This window comes from Rhinatrema bivittatum, chromosome 5, assembly GCF_901001135.1.
Source record: "Rhinatrema bivittatum chromosome 5, aRhiBiv1.1, whole genome shotgun sequence".
In the NCBI taxonomy this organism is placed as follows: Eukaryota; Metazoa; Chordata; class Amphibia; order Gymnophiona; family Rhinatrematidae; genus Rhinatrema; species Rhinatrema bivittatum.
In genome coordinates this window covers 215,440,555-215,453,747 of record NC_042619.1, presented here as the reverse complement: position 1 = coordinate 215,453,747, position 13,193 = coordinate 215,440,555, and the positions used below count along the sequence as shown (strand labels likewise).

At 44.6% G+C, this 13,193-nt stretch overlaps 1 protein-coding gene across 1 annotated transcript in view; it reads left to right on the top strand.

Annotated features, from left to right (window-relative positions):
* USP9X (ubiquitin specific peptidase 9 X-linked) overlaps positions 1–13,193 on the top strand; it is a 723,495-nt gene that overhangs the window by 155,298 nt on the left and 555,004 nt on the right. Inside the window, 2 exon segments of the mRNA XM_029603145.1 lie at positions 726–841; positions 1,867–2,118. Of these exon segments, the coding sequence (XP_029459005.1) occupies positions 726–841; positions 1,867–2,118 (368 nt within the window).

The window sequence follows — 13,193 nt, the reverse complement described above, 5'->3', positions numbered from 1 at the left end:
GTTCTGCATGTGCTTTTTCAGCTTAAACACACAACTTTCTGGTGCTAGTCAGTTTATACATATAAGTTCTGAGGCACTGGAAGAAGTATGTGGCCTCTGTTTGAATGGGCATCATCTCGCTGCTCCTGATCTAGTTGGGCATGCGCACCTGTTTCTCTGACACCACAAAACTTGTGTGTAATTTTTCTGGCAACAGAAAGTTTCATAAGTAAGTTGAAAGTTGGCCCTGATAGAAATCTGCATCAGCATAAAGCTTTTTCTAGCACTTTTTGTAAAACCTGGGGATAGAAGAAGGCAAAGGAGTGACTAAGGAAAGGCTGTCAGAAATGGGCATCTCTGGAAGGAGATCAATATTAGAGAATTTACTCATGATGTGCTGCAGAAAATAGAGGACCTTCCCCAATGGTACCCTGAATTAAGCTTGTTTCATGGTTTTTAGTCACCATGAATGTTTTTTTTGTTTTGTACTGGTAGCAGTAGCTCACAGAATGCCAATAATATAATAGGAGCTAGGAAAAATGTCTTGGTTAAACAAAAAAAAAAAAAGCCGTTACCTGTGGACATCTTCCTTCACCTTTCACACTAAGGGCTCAAAGAAAAACTCAATTATATATTTTTATTTGTAGAGCTTTCATAGCCATCTGCTTACTTTTATTGTACTATAAAAGTTTGTCTTTTAGTTTTACTATTACTGAAGAATTTACTGATATTTTCTTATTTTTTAGGGTTGGCTAGTAGATCTCATCAACAAATTCGGCACATTAAACGGGTTTCAGATCCTGCATGATCGCTTTATGAATGGCTCAGCATTAAATGTTCAAATAATCGCAGCACTCATCAAGTAAGTGTTTTGTTTTTGTTTTGTGTGTGGAGTTGGTTTTTTTTTTTTTTTTTTTTTTAAAGAGCTATTATGATTTGGTACTTCAGAAGTCTCTATATGTACAAAGTAGTAATACCCCTTCCCCCTAAAACAGCACTTCACTTAATTTTCTTAATGTTACTCAGCAAGGGCTTGATCCAAACAAATGTTAGATTGTGCAGTCTGCTTGATGCACATTTAAGATCCAAATTAGAAACATGACAGCAGAAAAAGACCATATGGCCCATCTAGTCTGCCCATCCGCCCAATTAATTTAGCATTATAATTTCTATCGCTTCCTTAGAGATCCTTTGTATTTATCCCATGCTTTCTTGAATTGAGATACTGAAAGTATGGGATAAATACAGGGTATTACTACTTTAGTACATCCAATCAAGAATAGCAAGTTCAGAGTTTAAAAGTATATAAGCTACTCTGTACTGTCAGATTTGTATGCAAGACCGGGGGCTTTGAAAAGTTTGTCTAGATTGGTTCGATTTTTGCTGCGGGTACAAAAAGGATGACACTATTTAGTAAGTGCTGGATTGTGCCCTTATTTGATAAGGTCTTTTATTTTAGAAGCATCATCGAAGGTGGAATTTGTTTGTTAACCTTTCTTGCTGAAAATAGCACATGCCATAACATTACACGAATAAATGAAAGTACGGCTTATAATGGAGCTGTTTAAGACTAGCCTGCAAACTACCTATCCCTTTTCCCTGCTGCTAGTTTTATACTTATTCTTTTATTTTATCTACCTTTTATTTTACCTTGGCTTTTGATATTTAATTTTTATGTGACATTTTACTTAAGATTCTTATGCTAAAAAATTTGTATTTTACTCTCAACTTTAATATTATTTTGTATTTTATTTCATAACTATGTATTCTTTTAAATATGTAACCCGTTGTGATGGTACGTCTGAATGATGGCATAGAAAATTTGCTAAATAAAATAAATAAATACAGCCCTGCAGTACTATTCTTTTTCTGTTTGCTCATTTGCAGACCATTTGGCCAATGTTATGATTTCCTAACACTGCATACAGTGAAGAAGTACTTCCTTCCAATTATAGAAATGGTTCCACAGTTCCTAGAGAATTTAACTGATGATGAACTGAAAAAAGAAGCAAAGAACGAAGCCAAAAATGATGCGCTCTCTATGATAATCAAATCTCTGAAGAACTTAGCTTCTAGGGTCCCTGGACAAGAAGAAACCGTTAAAAACTTAGAAATATTCAGGTTAAAAATGATACTTAGGTAAGAGTTTTGTTCTGTTTTTTTTTTTAATTTTAGAGAAATGGTTGTTAATATTCATAAGAACCTAAAAAAATGCAATGATAGGTCATACCAAGTTCCATTGAGTACAGCATCTTGTCTCTTGACAGTAGCCAGTCTGGGTTGCAGGTACCCAGCAGATCCCATAAAGAAATGTTCCCTGTTACTTTCTCCCAGTAAAAGCAATAGTTTTGCTTAGACCACTGGGCTAATGTTTTATGGACTTTTCTTCCAGGAACTTGTCCATACCTTTTGAATCCCACTATGCCAGTCCCCTTCACCACATCCTCTGGCAACAGATTCCACACCTTTTCGTGTGCTGAGTGAAAAAGTGCTTTCAATTATGTTTTAAATCTGCTGGTTATTAGTTTTGTAGAGTGTCCTCTATTTTTAGTATTATTTGAAAAGGATAATAAGTCTTTTTTTTATTTATCTGTTCCACCCCACTCATGATTTTATAAAATTCTATCATGTCCCTTCTCAGCTATCTTTTTTCCAACTTGAAGACCATAGCCTCTCATCATAGGAGAGCCGTTGCATCCCCTTTATCATTTTTATCTCTTTCCACTGCACCGTTTCTAGTTCTTTAGAAGTGCATATACTACTCAAGTCAGTTGTATCAGGGATCAATAGAGGCGATATATTTTCCATTTTATTCTCCATTCCTTTCCAAATAATTCCTAACATTCTATTTTCATTTTTGACCGCTGCTACACACTGAGCCAAGAATTATATGTACTGTCCACAAGGACTCTGAGTTAGTTTTCTTGGTTGGTGACTGCCTGTATACTTGTAGTTGGGATTATCTTTTCTCACTGTACATCACCTGACAGTTTTCCATATTTAAATTTCATCTATTATTTTAGAATCCCAGTCTCTCAAGATCCTTCTGCAGATTCTAGCACTCTATTGTTTTAACTACTTTGAATAATTCCGTGTCCTTTTGATCACCTTACTTGTCAATCCCTTTTCCATATCATTTATGAATGTTAAACAGTACCGATCTCAGTACTGATCCCTGTGGTACTCCATTAATGACTATGCTTTGTTTGGAAAACTGACCATTTAGTCCTATCTTCTGTTTCCAGTCTTTTAACCAGTTACCAGTCCAATATAGGACACTGTCTCCTATCCCAAGACCTTTTCATTTACTGAGGAGTCTCTCATGGGGGACTTTGTCAGATACCCTCTGAAAATCTAAATACATACTATCAAACAGCACATCTTTATCCACATGTTTATGTACACCTTAAAACAACAAACCAAAAACTAAAGGATTGGTAAGGCAAGACTTCCCTTTGTTAAAATGAGGTTTTCAGGTAATGCCTCAGCACTATACCCTATCAACCATTCAGAGTTAACCTTGTTATTTGTAAACCGGCATGATGCGACTCCCATCGCGAATGCCGGTATATAAGAAATTTAAATAAATAAATAAATAAATAAATGACCACTTGGCTGGTACTGCCCAGCACTGCTCAAGCCTGTCTACCCGTGCATGTGCCTTCTAACTGGGTTCACACTTGCTTCTGGGTGAGTACACAATTCCCAGAAATACACCCACAGACCAACTGCAGACACATTCTGGGATTATTAATAAATCCAAGACAAACAAAGCAAACTAATTAGTGAGTTTATTAACAAAAAGTGGGAACAGTGAATGGAAAAAAATCGTTTGCAAACAGGAATAGATAAAACAAGGATGAAACCACAAGAACACTGTTCACCATACTTATCAATACCTAGGAGCCTCAGGAAATGTGCTGTCCACTGATGTTGGAGCAGTGTCTCACCACAGAAGTGATCGGTCTGCGTTCCCTGCTAGAGAATTCTAGCATCTTCAGGGCTAGTTCTCTATCTGAAGAGCCAATCAGGGTACAAAGTACTAACAATGGCTTTCTAACCAGTAATAGCTTTCTGGCCAAAAGAACTGCAGGATGCTAATCTTACAGCTCTCTCAAGAATACTGGGATATGTATGCTATCCAGTTCTCATTCTGAGTCATGCCAGCATCCCACATCTCAGTTTCAACTACAGTGAAAAGGTCAGGTACCACCTACAGCCACCTCAAAGGAAATAATTTGTTTGGAGGAAAAACACAAGGCCTAAGGTGAAACCAGAAATAAGAGTGCATATAAAACCTGTGTTTTACTACACATGTTGACTCTCCCCCATTAAACCATATCTGTCTATATAGCCAGTGGTTTTGTTTTTAAGTGGTTTCTACCATTTTGCCCAGCACTGATGTCAGGCTCTCCGTTCTGTAGTTTCCTGGATCACCCCTGGAGTCCTTTATAAAAAAAAATTGTCACATTGGCCCACCCTCCAGTTTTCAGGTATTGTGGCTGTTTTAAATGATAGTTTACAGATTAATAGCAACAGGTTTGAAATCTCATATTTGTTTTATTTCAGGATTCTGTGATGGATGCTATCTGGCTTGGGTGATTAGTTACTCTTTAGTTTGTCTATTTAAAAAATTTGTATCCTACAAAAATGTCACAGTTTCTCCTAGGACAAGCATCCTGTGACTACATGTCACCTACATCCTGTGACTACATCCTGTGACTACATGTCACCTACATGTGACTACCACCATCCTGGTGGTAGTCACATGTAGGTGACATCATCCGATAGAGCCCGACACGGAAAACTTCTGTCAAAGTTTCTAGAAGCTTTGACCAGCAGACTGAGCATGGCTAGCCTGCTACTATCCGTGCGTCCACGCAAGGTCCCCCTTCAGTCTTTTTTTTCCTCTGTGCAGTTGCTTTGCGGTCCGTGGAGCTCCAACTTTTTCTCAGATTTTTTCCTTGATTCAAGATTTTTTCGGAATCTTCCCTGGTCCCCCTTCGCGGTCGGTGCCCCCTTGATATATGGTAGGTCTGTTTTCTACCAGTTTTTTTCAAACTTGCAGTTGATTCCTGACTACCCACTTCAAGGTGTCAGTCGGTCATCGATCGCACTCTGGGGTTTTTTCATGGTGTCGACCAGTTTTTGCCGGTGCCCCCAGTGCCTGTGGACCATGTCCATCACGGATCCGCACGAGGTTTGTATCCTTTGCCTGGGGTCCTCACATGACGTCCGGGGGTGTGCTGTCTGTGCGACCAGATGATATCCAAAGGGTGTTGGGCACACCTCGACAAAATGGAGAAACATTTTTGGGACTCCAAAGTCCTCCATGCCTGCATCAGTTCCTTCGATGCCCAGAGATCGTGGGGAATCGACAGACTCGCTTCCCCTCACGGGTCCCTATAGTTAGTACTTCCAAGGATCGGGGAGAAGGGGATCGATCCTCTATGATCTCCCTGGTCTCCCAGACCTCTGGATTATTGGTGTCCTTGGCACCGAGGAAATACTGGGTCGAGCACTGGAAGTGATCCTGCAAATACCAATACTTGTCACCGTCTGTGCACGGTTCTGGAGCAACATCTGCAGCTGCCGAGTTGCCATCGATGCGGCGCCGGCCATCGAAGGCCCCATCCTCCAGTGCTCCCAATAGCCTGAGGCGTACCCCACCGACACCGGTGCAGGGCACCAGTCCAAATCGGAGGCCCGAGGAAGAGCTGGTGATGCCTCGTCCCCCTCCATCGGTCCTGACCACCCAGCACTTCCAGAAGGAGTTGGACGGCAGGGTGCAATCGGTGGTCCTCAAAGAATTACAAAATGTTGAGCTTCTGGTGCCACCGGCCCCCATACCAGTGCCTGAGCCTCCGCCATCCATGTTAGCACCTCTGCTGGAGCATTTGGACGTCCTTCTGGACGTCCTACCAATGCAACTGGTGCCCGAGGGGGCCCTCAATGCCCCATCGGCCACCGATGCCTTGCACCGGTGCGATCCCAATCCTCGGGTCCTCCGAGGAGGAAGATACGACCAGTACCATGTTCCCTCGCCCATGGATCCCTGAGCCTGTGCCGGATCCTTTTGGATTGCCACGGCTGGTGATCCCCCTCCCGGCCAAGGAACAGTCGATGCTGCCGGCACTCTCTAGGCCTCCGAAGCCTTCTGAGCCCAGGGCTGGTACCCCTCACGGGACCTCGCCCATGACCACCCCGGGCCTAGGGTGATGAGTCCACAGACTCATCCTCAGACTATTCCAGCGACCCTTTCTTGGAACCCTCCCCTCCATAGGAGCAGCACCGACTTATCCTTTGCGGGGTTCTTCCGGGCCATGGCCAAAGCCATCCCGTTTCAACTTCTTAGAGGAGGATGCGTATCATAAGATGCTAGAAGTTCTCCAGTTCATCGATGCTCCTATGGAAATCATGGTGGTACCAAGCCATGAGATTTTCAAAGATCTCCTCCTCTGCATGTGGGAGCACCCCATTTCTGTCTCCCCCGTCAACAGGCCAATGTCACCTATCTGGTGCAACAGGCCATCGGGTTCGATAGGAGACAGCTCCCCAACCAATCTGTGGTGATGGAGTCAGCCTTGAAAAAGGCCTGGCGTTCCCATACCCATGCCTCCGCTCCTCTGGGGTGTGAGCATAGAGAGCTGGATGCCCTGGGCAGGAAAATATTTCAAGGCACCATGCTGGTTGCCTGCATTGCCGCCTTCCTAATATATATGACCCAGTACAACTGCAGTCTCTGGAAACGAGTCCAGGACTTCATGGAGGGTCTTCCTCAGCAGCAGCAGGAAGACCTTTCTGCCATCGCTTTGCTAGGTCTGGAGGCGGGTAAACACGAGGTGTGTTACACCTAAATGTTTTCAAAATGGTTGTGTGCTTGGCCGCCTTGGGCATTGGCGCCAGGAGAATGGCTTGGCTTCGGGCCTCCGACTGGAGGTTCAGGATAGGGTTGCTGACCTCCCCTGCACAGGTCTGTTTGGGGACAAAGTCTGGGATGCAGTGGCACAACTGAAGGACTGCCATGATACGCTTCAGCAGCCGACCACTAGTGCCTCGGAGGGGCCTTCCTCGGCCAGAAAATTCTCCAGGCAGGGCTCCCAAAAGCATTATTGGCAGCCGAAATATTATCTGCTGGCTGCCCAGATACGCCCGCCATGCTCCAGCTCCAGGGGTCGTCCCTGCCAACAGCGAGTGCCTATGCCCCGGCTGGCTCCCCAGCAGGCCCTGACCATGGGCTTTTGTCTGGTGGTGAGGGAGCATAAGTAGCTGGCTATAGCCCTGGCACCGGATCCCCCAGTCGGCGGCAGGCTCCTCAGCTTCGCCTGTCACTGGTAAAAGATAGCATCGGACCGCTGGGTCCTCTCCATTGTTCGCCAGGGGTACCGTCTGCATTTCAGGCTCCCAGAGATCTCTCCTCCCATGTCCATCATGGGGCTCATCCACCCATTTGGTTATTCTTCGAACGGACCTCTCCGCCCTCCTTGCAGAGGGTGCAGTGGAACCTGTCCCTTGCTCCCAGCAAGGTCAAGGGTTCTATTCAAGGTATTTCCTCATGCCAAAGAGGAATGGTGGCTTGTGCCCCATTCTCGACCCCAGGGCGTTGAACAAGTTTCTCATAAGAGAAAAATTCAAGATGGTCTCTCTGGGCACGCTGATCCCGCTTCTGAGAAGAGGAGATTGGCATTGCTCCCTCGACCTCAAGGAGGCATGTGCACATATTGCGATTGTCCCCAACCACCGGAAGTACCTCCGCTTCATGGTGGGGACTGCACATTACCAGTACAAAATGCTGCTGTTTGGCTAGCATTGGCCCCCTGCATCTTCACAAAAAGCTTAGCGGTGGTGGCTGCCTACCTCAGGTGTCGCTCGGTCCATGTGTTCCCAAACCTGGACAGCTGGCTGATCAGGAGCGATTCTCGCTTCAGAGCGCTGCAAGCTCTGGTCCTGAATGTACACACTCTGCAGACGGTGGGGTTTATCATAAACTTCCCCAGGTCGCACCTCTGTCCTTCCCCAAAGCTGGACTTCATCGGAGCCAGGCAAAAGCTTTTCTGCCTCTGGACCGGGCAATTACCGTTACCTCGCTGGCTACCCTAATCCACAACATCTGAAGGGCGCCAGCCTGCCTTCTGCTCTACCTGTTGGGACATATGGCGGCCTCCGTTCATGTAACACCATTGGCCTGCCTCCGCATGCAGAGCCCCCAATGGACCTTGCACTCCCAGTGGTGGCAGGCATCTCAGGATCTGGAGGCTCCAGTCACTGTTATGAACCCTCTGAGACTCTCCCTAGCCCGGTGGGAGGACCTCTCCAACCTGGACTGAGGACTCCTGTTCCAGCCCACTCCGCTCCAAGCGACTCTCGTGTGGGCCCCCAAGGGATGGGGGGCCCACACGAACGACCTGCGCACGCAAGGCATCTGGACTGCTGCCGAAGTCCGCTGTCAGATAAACTTTCTGGAACTTCGGGCAATTTAGTATGCCCTGTAGGCTTTCAGAGATCAGTTGTCATCCAAGACAGTTCTGATCTGGACGGGCAACCAGGTCGAGATGTTGGTATATCAACAGCCAGCACAGCACAGGCTTGTTCCTCCTCTGCCAAGAAGAGGTGCAGGTTTGGGACTGGCCTTCTCTTGAGGGATACATTTTTGGGCAACCTACCTGCCAGATCACCTCAATGTGTTGGCAGACTGCCTCAGCTGGTCCTTCTAACCACACGAGTTGTCTCTCAATCCAGCGGTAGCGTTCGATCTGTTTTGCCAGTGGGGTACGCCAGATGTGGACTTCTTCGCCTCCCCTCTCAACCACAAGATGAACAGGTTCTGCACCCTAATGATGGGGAACGACTATCTGGCCTGCGATGCTTTCTCCCTTCATTGGGGGCAGGGCCTCTCTACTGCTCCTCTCGATAATTCTCTCGAAACTTTAGCAGAACGGGAGGACCATGATACTTGTGGCACTATCTTGGCCTTGACAGCTTTGGCTCCTGCTTCTGCAGGACCTGTCAGTGCAAATGCCCATTCTGCTGGGAATGGCGCCAGATTTTATATCACAGAATCAGGGCACCCTGCTCCATCCGAACCTCCAGGCACTGGCCCTCACGGCTTGGATGTTGAGCACGTAGTCCTCCTGCCGTTGCAGCTCTCGGACTGTTTCCCGGGTCCTACGGCTCAAAGTGGAAACGTTTTTCCATTTGATGTGGGGGTCATTGCCTGGACCCTTTCTCGTGCCCCCTCCCTTAGCTGCTGGACTACCTATGGCACCTGTCCAAGCCTGAGCTCCAGACCAGTTCTGTCAGGGCGCACCTCAGTGCTGTCAGCGCATATTATTGAGTTGGCACGCCCGTTTCGGTCCAACCTTCAGTCTGCCATTTCATGTGGGGTCTCCTCCAGCTGAAGCCTCCTCTGCAGCCTCCATTGGTGTTCTGGGACCTCAACGTTGCCCTGGCAAGACTCATGCGGCCTCCTTTTGAGTCGCTGCAGTTCTGCATCCTGAAGTTCCTCACCTGGAAAGTCATATTCCTAGTGGTGATCATTTCAGCTCGTAGAGTCAGTGAGCTTCAAGCTCTGGTTACATACGCACCATATACGAAGTTCTTCCACGATCGTGTGGTCTTGCATATGCATCCTAAGTTTCTGCCTAAGGTTGTGACTGATTTCCACCTAAATCAGTCCATCGTGTTGCCCACCTTTTTTCCCAAGGCCTCATTCCTACCCAGGGGAGCGGGCGCTAAACACCCTGGACTGTAAGAGGGCCTTGGTGTTCTACCTGGATCGCACGGCAAGCCACAGGCAGGCCACCCAGCTCTTCTTGTCCTTTGACTCCAACAGGCTGGGGGAGGGGTGCGGTGGGTAAGCAGACCGTGTCCAATTGGCTGGCTGATTGCATCGCCTTCTGGTACGCGCAGGCAGGCCTTCAGCTTGAAGGCAGAGTGAAGGCTCACTCTGTTCAGGCTATGGCCATGTCGATGGTCCCCTTCGTTGAAATTTGTTGGGCCGCAACCTCGAGTTCTCTTCACACATTTGCTGCCCACTACTGCCTATAGACAGGGATGCTCGTCAGGGCAGTGCATTTCAGTCAATCAGTCCTGCGTAATCTGTTCCTGTCTTGAACCCAACTCTGCTCGTGCGCCTTGTGGGAACCAGATAGGCCCCCGCTTCCCTACAGTGCCGCAGTTGTGTTGTGCCATTTGGCATCTTGTTCGGCCGCTGTTAGTCTCTCTGATTGTGTGGGGTTCTCTGGAGCTTTGCACTCACCCACTTGTGAGGACTACCATCCTGCTTGTCCTAGGAGAAAGCGCAATTGGTTACCTGTAATAGGTGTTCTCCTAGGACAGCAGGATGTTGGTCCTCAGGAATCCCGCCAGCCTGCCTCCCCACAATGTTGGGTTCACCTTCGGTTTGTTGTTTTATTTTTTCGCTCATATGTTTGCTATGTTACGAGACTGAAGGGGGACCTCGCGTGGATGTGCAGATAGTAGCAGGTTGGTCATGCTTAGTCTGCTGGTCAAAGCTTCTAGAAACTTTGACAAAAGTTTTCCATGCCGGGCTCCATCGGATGATGTCACCCACATGTGAGGACCAACATCCTGCTGTCCTAGGAGAACACCTTCTACAGGTAATCAACTGCACATACAGAAAGCTGACCAGGGTGGTTTACAACATAAAATCAATATATATATAAAAACACAGTTGAAGGACAAGCAATTACAGTACTGAACAATGACCTGTAATGACTGGCTCAAAAAAATGCTCAAAGCAGATAAATACTTTGATTCATTAAGATGGTAAACTGTTCAGTGCCTAGATGGTAACCTAGTGCCAGGTGAAGTTAGATGCCTACTGGTAAAGGTTCATTAAAACAGAGGACTGCTTTTGACCTGCTGTTGTACATGCAAATCTTAGTTGCAGAAGGCTTCATTGAACATGTTTGTCTTCAACTGCTTCCTAAAACTAGCCAGCAAGGTCTCTAGTTGCAACTCATTTGGAAGAGAATTCCAAAGAAGAAGCTGGCAATGCTGAACATGTACTTTAGATTCAGCTATCCTTACTAGTTTGTGTCTGTATATCTAATAGAAACAAACAGAAGTAGAATCCATGATAAAAAGGTTGAACCCTGCACCACATATAATTGACACCATTCCCACCACAGACACAAAAAAACTGATATAACCTCCTACACAATAACCAAAATAATCAATTCATCTCTCAATGAAGGAGTAATGCCAGACCCACTGAAAAATGCAATAATCAAACCAGTTCTGAAAAAAAGAAACAGTGACCCAAACGTTTTAAGTAACTATAGACCGGTTTCAAACTTACCTATGCTCGCAAAATTAATCGAAAAAGCAGTACAAAAACAATTAGCTGAACATCTAGACGACAATAACATACTTTACCCATCACAACATGGCTTCAGAAAACACTGTAGCACCGAAACATTACTAATCTCTTTAACAGATAACATACTACGTGGATTTGATAGTGGAAAACACTACATCTTGATACTACTAGATCTGTCCGCAGCATTTGACACAGTAAACCATTACATACTTTTAAAAAGACTGGAAGAAATAGGACTACAAAAGAAAACAATTGAATGGTTCACATCCTATCTTTCAAACAGATCGTACCAGGTACAGATAAAAAACACAATATCAGACAAGATCGACCTAAAAACAGGAGTCCCCCAGGGCTCAGCACTCTCAGCGACTCTATTTAACATATACATGCTCCCCGTACTGGCAGGACTAGGTATCATGCACTACATATATGCTGACGACATTCAACTAATTCTACCAGTCGAGGAATCTATTGAGAAAACACTAAACTTTGCAATGTTGTACCTAGACATAATAAAACAACTATTAAACCAAATGGAACTAGTAATTAACATAGAAAAAACAGAATTCATACACCTCAAACGAAAAAACATTGTAAAAATTCAGAATCCTATCAAACTTAAAAATGATAAAACAGTAGAGTTAACTGATAAAGCTAGAAATCGAGGAGTAATTATAGACACTGAACTCAGCCTTAAGCAACACATATCAATAAAAGTAAGAGAAGGCTATTCCAAACTAATGGTACTTAGAAGACTAAAACCCCTGTTAACTCAAGAACACTTTCGTACAGTACTACAAGCACTAATATTTGCTAGCACAGACTACTGTAACACACTTTTCCTAGGATTACCATATACCACAATCAGACCACTGCAAATACTACAGAACTCAGCTGCCAGAATACTTACTGGGAAAGGCAGTAGAGATCATATCACCCAAACACTTGCGGATTTACATTGGCTCCCAATAGAACAAAGAGTGCAATTAAAACACTATGCACAATTCATAAACTAATAAATGATGAAAATGCTGACTGGCTAAACACTGCCCTAGGATTACATGTCCCTCAAAGGAATCTCAGGTCAGCCAATAAAGCACTGCTAACCATACCCTCAGTCAAAACAGCAAAGTTGACCCAAGTTAGAGAGAGAGAGCACTATCTTTGGCAGGACCATTATTATGGAACACACTACCACTTGAACTAAGACTAATGAAAGAATTAAAACTCTTCAAGAAAAGCCTAAAAACTTGGCTTTTCAAAAAAGCATTTCACAGTGAGAGCGTTGAATAACAACAACAAATACTTCCAGCTGAAAGTCACCTATATATAAAAAGTAGAATTATTTTATTTTACTCATAATCAAATATTAAATGAAAACAGTATACACATATGATTATCCTGACAATCATATAAATGGTAACCTCTTCCCACTTCTCATTTAGAGTATATTATTGATCTATGTAACCGTAAATGTTGGCACACTATGGATAATCTAGAAACCAAACCTATTCGTGCCTAAATGTAAACCGTTGTGAAAGTACATTACTAAACGTCAGTATAGAAAAGTTTTTAAATAAATAAATAGGTTAAAAAACGAAGATCAAAGCAAATGACAGGGATGATAGTCTAAGGAATGAATTAAAGCAGTTTGGGGCCAAGCCATTGATTGCTTTGAAACTAATTGCACCGATTTGATCTATTACATCCTCTATTATTATAGAGATATTTTAATTGCTCGGAATCATTACCATCAAAGAATCTGGTGTGGGTATGTTTCCAATATCTTCCTCAATAAAGATTGAGGCAAAAATATTTAGTTTTTCTGCTGTTTCCTTAAACCTTCCTGAGCACACCTTTTATTTCTCAG